At 44.0% G+C, this 17,358-nt stretch overlaps 2 protein-coding genes across 2 annotated transcripts; one reads left to right on the top strand and one right to left on the bottom strand.

Moving 5' to 3' along the window:
• Positions 1-1,315: 1,315 nt before the first annotated feature.
• Positions 1,316-5,632, bottom strand: ckba (creatine kinase, brain a). Its single transcript, XM_088309267.1, has 8 exons — positions 5,467-5,632; positions 3,986-4,187; positions 3,550-3,704; positions 3,332-3,464; positions 2,792-2,963; positions 2,601-2,724; positions 2,337-2,526; positions 1,316-1,623 (listed from the first exon to the last, which is right to left on the bottom strand). Exons 1-8 carry the CDS (start codon positions 5,626-5,628, stop codon positions 1,445-1,447), a joined length of 1,317 nt encoding a protein of 438 aa, XP_088165393.1. The 5' UTR covers positions 5,629-5,632; the 3' UTR covers positions 1,316-1,444.
• Positions 5,633-6,422: 790 nt separating this feature from the next.
• trmt61a (tRNA methyltransferase 61A) lies at positions 6,423-11,747 on the top strand. The gene is made up of 4 exons (XM_088309279.1): positions 6,423-6,585; positions 7,360-7,701; positions 8,388-8,654; positions 11,197-11,747. Exons 2-4 carry the CDS (start codon positions 7,371-7,373, stop codon positions 11,499-11,501), a joined length of 903 nt encoding a protein of 300 aa, XP_088165405.1. The 5' UTR covers positions 6,423-6,585; positions 7,360-7,370; the 3' UTR covers positions 11,502-11,747.
• Positions 11,748-17,358: the final 5,611 nt, after the last annotated feature.

Below are 17,358 nucleotides of genomic sequence, written 5' to 3'. Positions count from 1 at the left end.
CTGGAAACCAAGCTTTTCATTTCTTCAACTTCAAATTTTACGGCATTTAGTAAAGTGTCTCAATACTTTTGGTCGAATTTGGTCCATTTTGCCTTTGCGCTTCCTGATCTTTTAGTCCACCTCCTGTTGGTATTTCGTGGTGATTGACTTCGCATTAGTCAGCACGATGTGAAGGTATCAAGCCCTCGCGAAGGCTGCACTGATACTTAACGCCCAATCCAAAAAGCTGACTTGAGTAAATCTTCCTTGGCAGCTCCACACCTCGCCAAATCATTTGTCTCCGAAAGAAAGGTTCACAATTCTTTTGTCGTCGTGTGTCACACTTGAACACGTCACGGGAGTCGATCCCAGCTGACTTCTGACGGGAGGCCGACGACACCCTCAACTGGTCGTCGTCACTGAGCGGGAACCGATCCAACGACGCCCGCACACAAGTCAGGCGAGTGGCCCGTGACGTCATCTGCCGTTTTTGTCCTTGTAGAGAATGACATTTTCGATACAAGTACGACATGTATATACCACAAAATAAAAAAGTGATACCAAACAATGGCCACATTTACTTTAGTTCAAATTGCACATTTTGTCACCTTTCACATCTTGTACATTTTTTTTGGGGGGGGGGGGGGTACCAATCTTTCAGTTAGTGTCCTAATACTTTAGTCTTTCCCATTACTGCTGACATTTTCAATTTCTGAACAAAAGTTATTGTGTGCAGGAAGAGCGCAGTGACATTTCAAAAAGCGTTCCAACACCCGCACCAAGTGAAAATGTGCACATTAGAACAAACATATTTGGACACCAACAGGAAATGAAAAGGTGGCGCTCAGAAATATTGGGACAGTACTGAAGAACAGATCAAATTAGTTGCAAGTGGATGGAAGTATTGGGTCACTTTTTCGGGAAATGAAAATGTGGATTTTTGCTAAAAGTATTGAGACACTCACAGGAAGTGAACAAAAATGGTTTTGAGTTTCAAATGATGGCAAATGTGGAGCTTGACATCCCTAAAATGTGTACAAAAGCATTGCAAAAAGTCAAGAAAATGTAAGTTCTGCAAAGATCTTGCTTCAAAGGGAGAAGATTTAAAAAATTGGCAAACTGTGCGGAAGCCATTTGGGCTGTTCAGGACAAGGACAAAAGATTGGGAACCTCTACAAGAAGAAAAAAAAAATTGCAGTGCCTTGAGCAAAAGTATTGGGTCATGCTTGGGGTGAAGACAAGGTGGCGCTACTGCAAAAAAAAAAAAAAAAAAAAAAGCATTTGATGTCAAGGTTTTTGTTCTTAGAGTGCATTTCACAAAACCAAGCAGGACAAATTCTCTTGAGGAACATTTTTTTAATTTCAGATCCATCTTTTAAATAGACATGAGGGCAGAGTGCATTCTGGGACAGTGGAAGGGAAGCGGTTCAAGATTGCGCAAGGTTCCCACGCCACGGTCGCAATTCTACTTTTGCGCCGGCACGAGGTCGTCGATGGGCTGGCCTTTCTCCAGCTTCTTCTCCATGTCCACCAGCAGCCTGACGCCGTCCACCACCATCTGGACCAGCTCCACCTCCGAGAAACCCAGACGGTCGGCGTTGGAGATGTCGAAGACGCCGCCCACCGCCGCCGTGTCCACGCCACCTGTACGCGGCATCACGTGGAAACGCAGCAGAGCACAGCAAAACGTTTTGCAAGTCAAAAAGTTTGCTTCATTCTTGTGGACTTTTTCAAAAATAGGTTTGAAATCTGACCAACTTTTCACACATTTTCATAAAAAATGAGTTTCAGACATAACTCCTCCAATCGAAGTATACATTTTTGAGCCAAGCCGTAAATTTGAAATTTTGAAAAATGAAGGAGAGGTAGTAGGGGGCAAGTTTGCTTTTTGGGAGATTTTACAGCTATTGAAAAAAAAAATTATACTTGGAAATCCTTAAGAAAAAAAAAAAGGTGACTCGTTTTTTTTAAGTGGAAAAAAAAGTTTCAATTCCAAGGCTCAGATGAAAATTACAAACGGGGGAAAAAATGTAATTTTAAAATGTGAAATGTTTAAAATGTGGCATTTTTGGAGCGCGAGTCTTCGTTTTCCAATTGAAAATTTAAAACAAATGCTTGCATTCTTGATTGTTCGTTCTTTCCATTTTCACATGACAATCAAAAATGACTTCATTATCTAAAAAAAATAAAAATAAAAATTCAAGCTCACAAATGCATAGTGGCTAAAATGTGCTAGCGGAGTGAATTCATTTTTTTTTTTTTTTTTTTTTAAATATTAAAAATTGTGCAATTGTTAGTTTTCCGTTGCCAGTTGAACGTGAGCAGGAAGAACTCGGCTACTGTACGGCGCCACCAACCGGTTCCTCTCTTCTGCAGCCGGAGGCGCTTGAGGACGTCCTCGAACTTTGCGTGCTTGCTCATGTTGGGCAACTTGACGTGGACGCCGGCGCGCAGGCCCGTCCCCAAGTTGGACGGACACGTCAGGACGTAGCCCAGGTGCTCGTTCCACATGAAGGCGTGGCCGCGATCCTTGAACAAACTTTCAATCTGGAACGCAAATTTCAATGTCTTCAGCCTAAGCGGCATCCATTGAATGACGCGAATCCAAAGTCCCAGTTGACCTTGGTGAGTCCGGTGCAGAATCGCTGGAAGACCTCCTTCATGTTGCCGCCCTTCTGCATGGAGATGACTCTCAGGTGGTCCTCCTCATTGACCCACACCAGGAAGGTCTTGTTGTCGTTGTGCCTTCAACAACATCGTCAAAAGGTCACAAGGTGTGATCGTCACAAGAGAGGAACTTCGGTCTTCTCACCAGATGCCCCTGGCGTCGGGCCAGTCCCGGGCCATCCCGGACGCCAGCAGCAGTGGCGAGATAGGCTTGTCAAACAGGAAGTGGTCGTCGATCAGTTGCTGCTGCTCGGCGTCCGTCATGTTCTTCAGGGCGTAGTACTTCCCCTTCAAGTCGCCGCTCAGGGACGCCAAAGCTGCGGGATGAAAACTGCTCACCACGGCTCAGCCACTCGAACCCTCACGTACTCTTCATGGCAAATTTGACCGCACTAAAAATACCCTAAATCTCTTTAACACAGCTGGGCACTGACCCTTTTTTGCCCGTCAGTCCCTGGCCCTCGGGCTCGGGCTACGATTCCTGTCCCGGTCAGGTCTCATTCATAAAAATTGTTGGCCGACCCCGAATTGAATCACACTTTCGATTGAAAAGATGCGAGTGCGTCGGATTAAATTGCAACAACTCAAAATGAGAGACAACAAGAACGCCAAAAGACGAGTTGGACTGATGTCATGCCATCTGCTGCCACCAGAGGCCGCCCAGCACCAGCAGAACTATTTTTACCTTGGATGGAGAGCTCCTCCACGGCTCGGCGTTCGCCGCGGCTGCAGTGCGGCGGCAGACAGAATCCGCGGATGCTTCGGCCCGTTCGCACGCGCGAGCTCAGCACGTAGTTGGGGTCCAAGTCGTCGCCACCCTGAAGAAGAGGGGGGAAAAAAAAAAGAAACATGTGAAAAAGCAGCGCCATCATGTGGCAAATGACAGCATTTGGCTTGACTTGCCTGCAGGTGGTCGGCGTTGAGGTCGGTCTTGTGCTTGTCGGAAGGTTTGTAGCCCCCGTGGCGGTCCTGGATGACGGGATCCAGGAGCTCCTTGAAGACATCGTAGGTTTCCTCGTCGCCCGCCACGCAGCCCACCGTCATGATGAACGGGTGACCTGCACGCGCACGCGCACACACACGCACACACCTGAATGGATGAGGCTCACTAGGATGACAACAGCCGACCGTCAAGGTTACATGTCACGCACACGCACAAATAGAGAACCACACACGTCACGTGACTAATTCAACCTTGCAAAGACTAAACCAATCATCGCACGCGCGAAACACACACCGGGTTTAAGGTCAAAGGTCAAAGTCTACATTCGGTGAGAATGACGTTGACGTGACGTCACGATACAGAATCGCGCATTAGCCGGCGCTCTCGCGTGCTCACCCGGATTGTCGACGCCGGTCTGGATGACGTCATCGAGGGTGAAGCCGCTGGGCGTCTTCCTGGCGCGCAGTTTGTCGTACATGTCGGCCGTCAGCACCTTGGCCATGTGGTTGTTGTGCTGGCTCAGGTCGGGGTACTCTTGCGCCGACGTGTAGTTCAGCTTCATCTCGTTGTGCGTGTTACCGAACGGCATGGCGGTGCCCTGACCCGCCGAACGCAAGAAATCATTCCAATAAACACATTTTAAAACAAAAATTAAAAAAATCGCTGTTCAGGCCCCACAGACGTGAAATATCGGTTGTAATTACCTAGAGATGCCACAAGATGGCAACAAAGGAACACCGACGCTTAAATGCAACTCTACTCGCTTCAACATACGTCACCATGGTGCCGCTAGATGGAATCAAAGAAACTTATAATTGCTCTAGACTGAGCACAAAAACGGCAAATGGGTTACTTTTAGAGAAAAAAAAAATAGTCGTTTTGTACTACTAGTTTTTTTTAAATTTCTTAGATCTTTTCTACTTATACTCATCACCTAAGTGAGTTCAATAAAAATGGTGGCACAAAATACTGATTCGTGAATAGACAGGTGTTTGCCAGTGCAATAATAGAGAAAATATGCCGAATGTTTTCAGATTTTTAAAGCAAAGTTAAAAAAACAAAAACAACCTAAAGACCAATTTACACAGCATTAAGCATAATTTACTATCCCCTCCTATCAGGTACGTCAAGCACAAAAACTTTGAGGGTTTTTCTCCCCCCGATTTATTATTTTTTTTCAAGAAAATGCGCATACACTTTTACTTGTGAAATTCTCTATATAAATAACATTGTATTGTGTTGTATATACGTTTATTCCACAAAAGCACCTTTATGGTTTCACTATTACATTTTTCTTTTTGTTCCAAAATATTTGTGTCGTCTTGTTCCAGGGGACCTGCTTGGCTATTTTTTTTAAACATTAAATTCGCAATTCGTCCTTTTTTAAAAATATACACATGATTGCATTTGTTGTTTTTTTTTTGGTGTATTTTTTCATTTTGGTATTTTTAATACCAATAAATAAACCACATGCCTCGGGAACCGGTTTATATTTTTTTACTAGACCTTGAAGATGTCCAATGTCCCGCTCGACATCTTCATCACATGCAATGTTGTGCATATCGAACCCAATCTGCTCCTGCTTCCTTTCTTGCACTAAAACTACACTCGCGTAAACAACACTGCTGCACGAGGTGCACCATTCATGGATGAGCAATAATCGGAATTCCTGGCAGGCAGAAATCGAGGATGTCAGAATGCAAATTGGCTTGCAGGCGTTAGCCTGCTGACCTGTCAATCAATGCAAGTCATTGTGTGTCCGATAATAGGCGCACCAAAGCCAACGCGCGTCGTCCCATCACGAAATCGCCTCATTTCAGGGAGACTTTTTTATTTATTTTTTTGCACAATGCATGCATACACAAGCAATTTCTTACCTTTTGTTTGCAGAGGTGCGGCTGATTACTACAACTACTAGCCGGGACGGATACGAAGATCCCTATTTTTCCTGCAAAATAAGCCAGAAAATGGGTCCAACAACAAGCTGCCCTCTCTCTTCTCCTCAGCGGCGATGGAAAGATGCCAACTGACATCATCATTTATAGACCCCCCTGCTCGACGCCCATTGGACGATGCTCGCACCCGTTTGCGACCCTGATTGGACGCTTCCTCCTCGCCTGTTTTTAATGCCGAATTGTGGTCATAAAATACCGCGACAGGTGGATTTTTGAACCGTGGAAGTGATTGTTTTGACCCAAAAAAAATAAATCTTCAAAAGTTTTTTGTCAGGAAAGAACGTCGCGCATAAAGATCCATTATGCGTCCGATAAAAACAAAACAGATTTAATCAAAATTTACAACATTGGTTAAAAATAGTCCTAAATTTAATCCTAAATTTAATCCAAGCAAGGTTTTAAATTACTGTTCTCTTAAAGTACTGATATATTGTGTTTACGTGTATTTTCTTTTAACCTGAAGCTTTATTTACTTTTTTTTAATACAGTCAAATCAGAAAAACACAAACTTGCTTCTTCTTCTTCTTTTCCTTTCGCCTTTCCCCAAACTTGACAAAATATGTATTTTTGTGGCCAGCCCCCTTATCCGTATCCCGTCCTTGAGCCACTTAGATACGTTTATACTGTGTATATTTGCATGCTTTTTATGAATGTCTGCTGCTAATGTTATACATTAACGGCTACATTACGCCGCCGACTCTGTGTGATTTATATCTTTGCTGCTGTAACACCTCAAATTTCCCCATTGTGGGACTAATAAAGGACATCTTTATCTGTATCTTTACACTTTCTCTTTGACAACGTAGATCTACAAATAACCTGCGCGATGGCATTTTAAATCTATTGTCCACTCCAGGAAGTTTATTGATCGACGAAATGCATCCACTTCCGGTCATATCGCCTATCTTCCTGGGAACGCAACTGCACGTGTAGCAACTCTCGTCGACGCGTCTTATTTCCTTGGATGTTTCCGACAAAAAAAGTTCATTTTCCAATTAAGTGCTCCTTGTGCGAACTCAAATTCGCAGCGTAGTTGACGCGGTAAGTCTAGTCCTCAAAGTTGATTGATTTGCCATTATTTAGCATTAGCCAGGCAAGCTAACGTGGTTTGCACCGAAGTCATTGCGCATGCTCGCTCACTTTTTGGACTGTTTTTCTGTCCCATAAAACATAAAACTCTCTCTTTCCTTTTATTGTTTTTTTTTCATCGTTGTCGGTGATTTGTGTTTACTGTCAAACGTGTCCAAACATGATTTGGACGTGTTTTGGTAATCGACTTCTCTGTTTGACTCATTTAAGAAGCCAACGTTAGCCTTGAACTGCTCGAATATTACAACTATTTAATAATTTTTGTTTGTTAGTTTTTAACAAGTGGTGTATTGTGTGCACGTTTTGATCAAATGTAGTGTAATCTTATCTTTTATGACATAACACAAGTGACGTCATTATGACAGTTTGATCATATGGGGCAAGTTAGCAAGTAAAAAAAAAAGTACAGTCGTTAATTTTGCACTAAAAATGATAACTAGTAGAATAAAGTTATTTTTAGGTTCGGCTCATGGTCTTTCCATCCATTTCTTGCCATTAACGTTGTAGACAATTTAATTGTCAGTAACCTAATGAGTGTTTTTGTATACATCAAAGACCATTTTGTTTTTAGTGAACTTGGAATTACGTTTTGCGAACGTGAAAAACAAGTTGGAGACTTTTGTAACATACCCATTTTTGTAAATATCCAATAACATTTTGTGTTAATTCACTTAAATTTGTTTTTCATGACAATTGATGTGTTTTTTTTCCCCATCTATTTGACAGCGCATTGGGTCATGAGTTTTGCGGAGTACTCGGAGGAGATCCGCGACGGTGACGTGGCCATCGTGTACCTGGGCCACGAGTCGATGATGCCGGTGAAGGTGCGGCACGGCGCCCAGACGCAGACGCGCTACGGGGCCATTCGCCACTCGGCCGACCTGATCGGAAAGCGCTACGGCGCCAAGGTGACGTGCAGCAAAGGCGGCTGGGTGCACGTGCTGCACCCCACGCCCGAGTTGTGGACCGTCACGCTGCCGCACCGCACGCAGATCCTTTACACCACCGACATCGCCACCATCACGCTCATGCTGGAGCTCAAGCCGGGATCCGTCGTCTGCGAGTCCGGTGAGAAACCTTTTTCGAACTACCGCTGATGTGTTTCGCACCCACACGCGGGCAGACACATTTTATGAATGAGGCCGGAGGCTCGAGGTCGGAACCGTAACGAGTCTGGGACTGCGACTGACCGGCAAAAAAGGGTCAGGTGCGCAGCTCTGGACGTAATTGGTTTCTTGCAATTTCCTCTCTCAATAATTGTTGCCTGACGGCAGCAAAAGGCCGCGTGTGTGCGTCGTCGCGGTTCTTGTGTTCGTGTTGTGTGCGGACGTCATTGTGCTCTCTGGCATCAGCTCAAGTCGTCTTGTTTGGTTGCCGATGGATTTGAGGTGGAAACGCACATGCTGCCTCTTAGCCCTGTGCCGTCCGTCAGCTATCAATTTGCTGAGTCGCGTTGAGGCCGGTTGCCATAGAAACCGCCCGTCCACCAAGCCGACGTTCAAGCTTCCTTGGTGACTCTGCTGGTCTCCATGGCGACCAAGTTTCCGTCATCTCACTCATTCTACTCTTAATTTTGCTAGTTTTACTTTTTTTTTTTGAGTCATGGAGCAAAATAATTTTTATTAATTCCCTTTATTTTATTTTTTAATAATTGTTAAACCGTTTTTTTTTCCATTTGTTTTTAATTCCCTTCATTTTATCTTTTTACTAATTATTTAAGTGTTTTTTTTTCTTTCTTTTCTATTCCCTTCCAGGAACAGGCAGCGGGTCTCTGTCTCACGCCATTTTGCGCAGCATCGCGCCGACGGGCCACCTTCACACGGTGGAGTTCCACCAACAACGCGCCCAAAAGGCCAAGGAGGAATTTGCCGAGCACCGCGTGGACCACCTAGTCACCGTCACCAACGCCGACGTGTGCAAGGACGGCTTCGGGGTGACGGGCGCGGCCGACGCCGTCTTCCTGGACATCCCCAGTCCGTGGGAGGCGGTGCCGCACGCCAAGGTCGCCCTCAAAGCGCACGGTAAGCAAACGTCGGCAAAGAAATGTTGGCGAAAGGTCGCCCGGGACCCGGTTTGAGGTTGCAGAGGTCCGTTGAATGTGTGACGTGCAGAACCAGCTGAGGACAAGGAACAAGTTAGCGTTGACTTCCGGGCTGCCGATGACATCAACTGACACATTCGGTTCATTCGGAAAGTCAAATTGTATTTTTCATCAGTTGGACTGCCACGTCTTATTTATTTATTGTTTTTGTTGGACTGGCGCAACGACCGATGGAATTTACTGACGGAAACGGGGTTCGAATGACGGTGACGGACTGACGGCGACAAATGACGACTGGCAAAATTAGTAGTTTCCGCGAACGCCGACGACGGCTTTCGTCCGTTTTCCTCAACGTCATCAAATTGATCATAACGTGCACTTTTGTTGACATTGTCGCTTATTTCCAGCCTTCGGTGAACTTAACTTGTGTTTTTGTAAGATGTAAAATTTTGTTGTTGGTGAAACTGACGTGTTTTTTTTTTTGGGGGGGGGGGGTTGAAATTGCAGTAGTCACCAAACCTTGTGTACGTTCGTATTTTTCAGACTATCAGGCGAGGCGCTCTGTATTATTAAGCGCAATAGCATCGAACGGCTCCACAATGTACGTTAAAAATTAGGATGCTCGGTTGAGACCGGACAGGAAATGAGAATTGTTTTTGTTTTGCAATTTAGCTTGTAACAAACTTAACATGGCGGATTGTTTTGTTGCCAGCAAAGTTCACATCAGCGACGGCATCAAGAAAACAAACATTGAAGGAAACCACGTTTGCGTTGAAGACAATTTTGTCTTGAACAAAAGCCAACATTTGCTCTTTGCTCCAAACATCCGAGACCATTTTAGTGAAAACGTGCAAAAGTGCCTGGCATCCGCTTGTGCTCAACATCGACGCAAAGATGAGGATGAACGCCACGCAGCTCTCCGCTGCGACTCCCTTTTATGGACGTGCTTCTTTGCGTTGGCACGCGCAACTTTTGCATGTCCATAGAGGGCCATGCGGCGCCGGCGAGGTCACGTGACCGCGTTCACGTCCTCCTCCTCCCCCGATTACAAACAAAATCAATCTTTTTCCTTTTTCACTTCAACCACACGTCTTCCTTTCTTCCTTTCTTTCTTTTCATGGAACGTTTTAATTTGCTGCCGATGCATAAAAGTTCTTCTCTTAACTCTCTCATTCCTTCCGCTTGCTTGTAATTCTTGTCGTGTTTTTGGCGAGACGCCCGACTTCCTTGTTTAGAATAAGAAAGCCGCTCTCCATCAGGTCCTTGACGTCCAAAGCAGCCCCCCTCCCCCTCCACCCGGGATTCCTGGCCCCCCGTTTTTTAATCCTCCCCCTTTCCATGATGCAAGTGCATAAAACAAATAAGACCTTCAAGAATGCGGCCAGTGTGCTGTTCATTCGTTGTCCGTTCGACTTGTTTAATCATCCACCGCCCCTCCCTGTTTGCTGGCCCCGGTTGCCACGGAGACCGTCCACTTTATGGCCGCCTCACCCCGTTTGCTCCCTGGCTATCTGGACCTCTCCCAGGGCGAAATGCGCCACTGATAGCCAAGGGAAGCACGGACGTCACCATCTCGCCGCCCCCTGCAGGCCACGAACGCAACTGCAGCAAATTGTTCGGAATTGGTGATGGTGCTGATCAATAGTCAACCCTTCCATTGCATCCATCCATCTTCTGTAGCGCTTCTCCTCTCTAGGGTTGCGGGGGGTGCTGGAGCCTATCCCAGCCATCTTCGGGCAGTAGGCGGGGTCACACCCTGAACTGGTTGCCAGCCAATTGCTGGGCACACGTAGACGAACAACCATCCGCACTCACACTCATACCTAGGGGCAATTTAGAGTGTTCAATCGGCCTGCCGTGCATGTTTTTGGAATGTGGGAGGAAACCGGAGTACCCGCAGGAAACCCACGCAGGCACGGGGAGAACATGCAAACTCCACACAGGATGGCCGGAGCCGGAATCGAACCCACGCCCGATGCCGTCTCTCACCGTGCCGCCCCCTTCCATTGCAAGAAACGGAAATAGTTGACTCCTGCGTACTCGCGGTTTGGCACCCGCTGATTCTCATTTGCTCATTTTATAGATTGTATTTTTCTCCGGCTGTTTTTAATTTGAATTTTCCCCCACCATTTTTTGTGGAATTTTTGAGGATTGAAGACGATTTGACATTCAGCAATGTTTAGCAAAACAATGAGTTGGCGTTCAAATTCATTCTTCTTTCAAATTTGCTGCCCACACAATAGTGTGCTACCATCCAGTGGCCGACTGTGGAATTACACCGAACATAAACACCAGGCCAAAAAAAAAATATGGGATTTGGTGTACAGCTCGCGTTTGAGTGGTCAACGCCGGATTAGCTCAAGATGCTAACTTTCGCCACCAGCCAATTCTGATTATTTTTGAAAAGGGCCGAATCGACTGACCAAAGAATTTGTCTGGCCGTTTTGTTGGTCCCGTCCACCAAACTTTGGATGGATACGCTAAAGGTGTCCACCACGCGTTGTTGTGCGTTTTCCCGGCAGGAGGTCGCGTGTGCTCCTTCTCGCCGTGTATGGAGCAGGTGCAGCGGACGTGCGAGGCTCTGCTGGCTCACAACTTCGAGGAGGTCAACACCTTGGAGGTGTTGCTGAGGGTTCACGAGGTTCGCACCGTTTCCATGCCGCTGCCCGACTTCGGGCCAGGCGCCGCGCCCGTCTCGGAAGTCCCGCCCATTCCTGCGTCCAATCACGCCGCCGCCACCTTGAAGACCACCACGCCGCCCCGCGAGATGCCCGCCCACACCGGGTACCTCACCTTCGCCACTAAACCCAGAACACCGCTAGTTTGATCATGTAGGACGTCATTGAAGTTTGCTTGCATCAAGCTGATGTGATTTAATTTATTTTTTAATTTTTTTCTACATTTCTTTAAATGACTTTCAAAACAAACACGGGCGAAAAGAGTCGCGCTTGTTTTCATTCATTTTTGTCGTCTTCATCGTTTTGGAATAATGACTGAAAAAGAGAAAGGTTCAAATGTTGAACGATATCACAAATTTTTTTCCAATAAAAAATGTTCAAAGTTTAAGATTAAACGATCTTACTTTTTTGTTGTTGGTATGAAATGAAAGTTTGTCAAATTAGTTACAATTATAAAAACCAAGAAATATAAACAATAATTTTCCATTTAAATATTTGTTGAGGTAAAAAAAAAGTTAAAATTTGTAACAGTTAAAAGATTTTATTTTTACTTAGAAAAAATAGAAAACAAATGGTTCATGATACTGCACTTTTTAATAAAAATAAATTAAATACATTTCCGATTTTATGCAATATCACACTTTGCATTTTAAATCCTTTTAAAAATGAAAATTTGTCGCGATTTTGTTATTAAAAATTGTATAAAAAAATAAAAGTGTCACCAAGTTGAATGTTGCAAGATATTGGCTATTTAAGTAAAACATTTGACAAGATGAAGCATATTTAAAAAAAAAAAAAAAAAGATCAAAATGGCGGATTTTGTGGCATTTTGTCTGTTCCAAGACATCCCACCAATAGTTCTCGCGCTTCTCGCCATGTTCATGATTTTCTTTTTTGCCGAAGCTGCCACTTGGCGTTTACGAACGTCTGCGTGTCGCCGTTGGCCAAAAAAGGAAGCTCAATGCTTGTCGGATGGCGATGTTCCTTCCTCGCTTGTTTTACGGCGGCCGTCTGCCTCCAACACGATGGCGCCGCTTGCGTCTTTATGACGCTAATCCCGGGCTTACTTCCAACGGCGGGTTAAATAAAGAAACGTGTGCCGTGTTTGGATCACAGACTCAGACGCGCTACTCGGAATCTTGATTGTCATTATTTCTGAAAGGAGAAGTGAGTCAGTGGGAAATGGAAACTCCCAGGCGGAACAGGCTACTTCCTGGTTTCTTCTTTCGATTGGAAATGCATCAAACTGAAGGACCTGCTTAAAATCACACGTCAGCATCAAATCACCTGGCATTGACTGCCTGGATTCTTTGCCGACATTTTAAGGACTTGATACGTCGTCAAGTTGGCGTCACACATGCAAAACTGATTACATTTCCTGCAATTTTGTCCAATCGTGGCATGAAATTGTTTTTCTGTGGCCAAATACGGCAAATTGATGAGAGCTTCCCAGACATTTAACTCTGTTGTCAGTCAATCTCGTGTGATGACATGCAAAGAGAAAAGGCGCTACAACGCCACAAAGCGCGTTAGCTTCTCTTGTGCGGCGCTTTGAAAGCCTTCGAGACGGGAGCCCGTAAATAGGACTAGTGAGCTGCTCATCCTGGGGCGTTAAGCGGCTTGTCTCCTGGAAGCCAACAAACATCCCGACCTCCAGTCACTATGTCTCTCGCCCACACACAAATCCACTGTAAACATTTTTTTTTATGTGGCTCTTGTGCAGTTTCTATTTTTCCATGTTGTATGCTGACCCATCAGTTTAATTGTAGATTTTTTATGTTATTTTAACGAGTTTTGACGTAACTGGGCAAGAGTGAGTGTAGTGCCATGTTGTGCCACAACATGGAGGGGGCAGCACTGAGCTCTAATGGAAGAGATGCAGCCTAATTTGCAGTAAGAGAAAGAGGCAAAGAAAGTCCCCTAGAAAAAGGACAATTGTAACAAAAATTTAAAAAACATTTCTGCAAAATCGAATGATTTCAATGAAAAATCCAGATTTTTTTTAAAAAGCACTCAGAGTGTAATAAGATTTTGTTTTCTTTGCAGAGCATTTACATGAGTTTTATTAAAGTTGATTCAAATGAATGAAAATTAAGCAGGCAGACTCACACACGTTCCCGCAGAGGTGTTCCTAATAATTTGGCAGACGAACGACAAGAAATCCTCTTCAAAATGGAAGCCCATTGTCTGACAGGTTTTCATGGAGGGGAAGTGCGCACGGGTCGTGCGTGTGCATGTGTGCTCCTAGTCACGTCTGCACTGGTATTATTGGATAACGTTTATTGTTACTAAGGTCAAAGGTCAACTCCCACACATCCCCACTGAGCACACTTCCCATTCATATTCCTCATCACCGGCGCCATCGACACGCCGCACGACTACATGTTTGTGTGTTGTCGATTTCTAATATGTGTTTGTTGCGATGTCGCAATCTCGCGATGAAAACATTTTATCAGAGGGAAAGACTTGATATGAAGTGTTCTGATGGCCGCTGACGTACGTGACGTAATTGTCTTGCATGTCTGCACCTCGTGTTTGAAGGAGTGAACTTTATTTGCTTGTCCGTTGTCACCGCCGCCGCCGCCGCTGCTGATTGGTTGCCGCTGACGTCACATGGTGGAAGCGTCTCCTTTCACTTCCTTATTTCTTGTTTCGCCGGAGACGACCGTTGACCGGCGTGGAAAAGGTCGACGCTGTCAGACTGGACTCATGCGGGGTGCGGACAGCCTCTTCCTGTTTGTTCGAAAAGTTTTGTTTTGTCCCCCCAGAAAGTTTGATTGACAAAAAAAAAAGAATAATTCCCAGATTTTTTTTCATCCACAAAAGATTTTTTTTGGAGTGAGAAAAGTTGGAATTATTGCTGCTAAAAAAAACAATAAAAAAATGCAGTCCTGATGTTACCAAAATAAAGGTTGCAAAATTGGAAAAAAGAAAAAAAGACGGGAAATCTTGACAAAATGAAAACCTCACTTTTTGACAAGAGAATCTTTTTTTCCCCATTTTCTTCATCTCATGATAATAGCAACTTATTTTTTCCCTCTAAAAAAGTTTTTAAAAATGCTGCCAAAATTGTACTACTTTTCAAAAGTTAAAATATTACTTTTTAATTTTCTTTTCTTAAAAAAGTAATCTTGCCAGAACAGTCCCATATTTTCCCGGGGGGGGGGGGGGGGGGACATGAAAAAAATGATCTTTTCCTTCAATTTTTTTTCGTTACGACGCTGTGATTATTTGCCACAGAAATCCACGTAGCAGAACTAATTTGGTCGAAATGCAGGAAGGCGAGCGTGAGTCGGGCAGCTGAGAGTGAATCAGTCCCGCTGTTGCCTTGGCAACGCGGCAAGCGCAGCCCATCAGTGTCAGGTGCCGCTGTTACTTCACAAAACAAATACGTTACTTTCCTCTCTTCTTATGTCAACTTAAAAAAAAAAAATCCAATCTTTAGACCTGTAATATTGACACTTTTTTAAAATGTATTTTTTGGGAAAATATTGAAAAGTTCTCTTGAAAGTAAATACGAATACAAATATTATTTGAAGTACCCCTTTGAATTTGCACAGAAAGTCTTTCCGCTCCAAATGCATCCAAAATGCCTGGGAACCTTTTTCAAGATTTTGTTTCTCTGCTTTGTGAGCGGGAGGGACACCACTTCCTGCTAAACTCCGCTCTTGCTCCGCCGCCATTTTGGGAAGGAAGACCTGAATGACGTTTCCGTTTTGAAGTAGGTTGTGCCAGAATCTAAATATATACCGTCTAATATTGAACTTTTATCACGAACACAAGGAGCTCGAGCGCCGATGGCAAGTATTATGGAAGATATTTGATGGATTTAATTTGATGCTCATTATCTACATTGGGCTACAATTGATGCCCTTTTTTTTCGCCGGCTGTTTCTTGATGGCCTTCAACATTTGCACACATTTTGTTTCGAAACTCCCACCCTTGTTCGTATCTGTAAGCATTACAAAAAAACATGTTATGTTCGAAATGTAATTTCTGTTGATTGTTTTTCTGTGAAAAAAAAATGATGGCCATATCCTTTGCTACAAAGTGAGCAGGCGGACCTCGGACTGGGACTCGCCACGCGGCCGCCGACGGGACGGTGGACACTGATGTCAAAATAAGTTCTCAAACCAGGTGAAAATACGGTTGATGTAATTGAAATTGAACAAACTTAATTCCCATTAGATGGAAACATTTGACTTGTCTTATTGTTGGTGTCATAAGTACTTTATTTTTCTTTTCAATGCGGGCTTAATATTTCATCCGCTCAGCCCAAGCTTCAGTTTGCCTCACGCTCGTCGTCAAAGTCGGTGAGCGTGCGTGCGTGTTGGGCTGGCAAAGTGCCGAGCTGCACTCAGCGAGATTACGTAAGTTGTGAGCGTCAAGTGGAGCGGAAGAAACTGCAAATGTACTGGCTGCCCTCATCTTTGGCTGTGTTGCGAATCACTCCCGAGTCCCTTTTGAACTTTTTAGCACGTCCGACCGAAGAAAATTACGATTGCGGCGACAGGAATGATTGCGAAAGAAGTTTTGGGTTTGCAAGTGGACGGTGGAGGCAAGTGTCTCGGGTCCACTGCAGAATGACAGTCGCGTCAATTTGGAGACGTGGAGGTGGGCAAGAGGAGTCCGGGTCAAAGTTGAGCGAGGAAAGCTGTCGCAAAATTAAATAAACATGCAGAGAGAGAAAAGCAAACGTTTGCAACTGCAGAGCGCAGCTGTGCTTTGGCGCTGCGCAAGTTCACACAAAAGTAAAAACTTACAATCATTCGAAAGACAGCGAAGGAAATGTTCTTTAAATCTTGCGATGTTTTTTTTTTTGCGTTTTTGTAAAGTCATATTTGGAGAAAAAATTGTTTGCATTTAATTTTTCCACATGAAGATGACATGTTACAAATTTTGTTAAAAGATGTTTGTTTTTTTTAAACCTTTTTCTTCTGCATGAAAAAATTCACGCGTTAAGATTGCATAACCTTCATTAGCGTTCCCCCAAAAAATGTTGCAAAATGTTTTGAATTTATTTATTTTTTTTTTACACTTGCTATTGGTGAAAAGATTATTTGTATACTTATTAAAAGTGTGGTCTGCGACCGTAACTGGAAATAGTGACATTTGTTGACATCGTAAACATATTTTTCTTTTCTCACATTTAATATTTTGACACTTTTTGGGGATTAGTTAAAAGTGCAAAACATTTGCAAGAATTTTAACACTGCAGAAAAACATATTTGTTTTTTATTTATTTTGTTTGCTCGAATCTCAAGTTCTTTAACACATACAGTTGATATAAGAAGTCTACACACCCTTGTTCAAATGCTTGCTGGTAGAAAAATAATAAATAATTTTCAAACTCTTTTCAGTATTAATGTCAGCCATCAATTGAAAAAAAGTAAGTCATCTTTCCCAGATGGGAAGGAAACGTTAACAATTGCGATGTGGTTGCGTAAGTGTGCACACCCTCTTTTCCTGGCATCTTCGAAATGAACCAAATGCATTCAAACTCCTGTAAAATGGGAGTCAACACTTAGAATTTTATTTCTCTTTACCTTATTCTGTCATTGAATAAAAATCAGATTGTTGCTGATTTTCCCACAATGAGGAAGATTTGAATACGCCCCTCCTTTTTTTTTTGCATCTTTGAGCTTGGCCGCTCAACGATTTAGTTTAAAGCTTTCAGCATCTTTACACCAGCTTACCATAATCGCAGGGTCGAGGGCGCTATTATGTAAGACCACCCGCCCCCCCCCCCCCTTCCTCCCTCCCCCCATGTGACATAAGTGCACATACAAGCGCACGCGCTTATTTGGCCTCCTGAGCAAATTGTGAAACATACGTTTATGACCTTACGTAATTTTCACACATCAGCATCTAGGCTGGCTGCAGCTGTGACGTCATCAAGTAGGCCCACCCATTCACTCAGCTCCTGGCCATATGGCGACCCCTGGTGGCCATTGTTTTTGTTTAGGTTTTTTTTTTCTAAATAAAAGTAAACGAGGAAAAAAAATA

Source organism: Idiotropiscis lumnitzeri, chromosome 1 (genome assembly GCF_059441095.1).
Source record: "Idiotropiscis lumnitzeri isolate Australia: NSW breed Sydney's pygmy pipehorse chromosome 1, RoL_Ilum_1.0, whole genome shotgun sequence".
NCBI classification, from domain to species: Eukaryota; Metazoa; Chordata; class Actinopteri; order Syngnathiformes; family Syngnathidae; genus Idiotropiscis; species Idiotropiscis lumnitzeri.
This window is presented reverse-complemented; position numbering and strand designations above follow the sequence as displayed.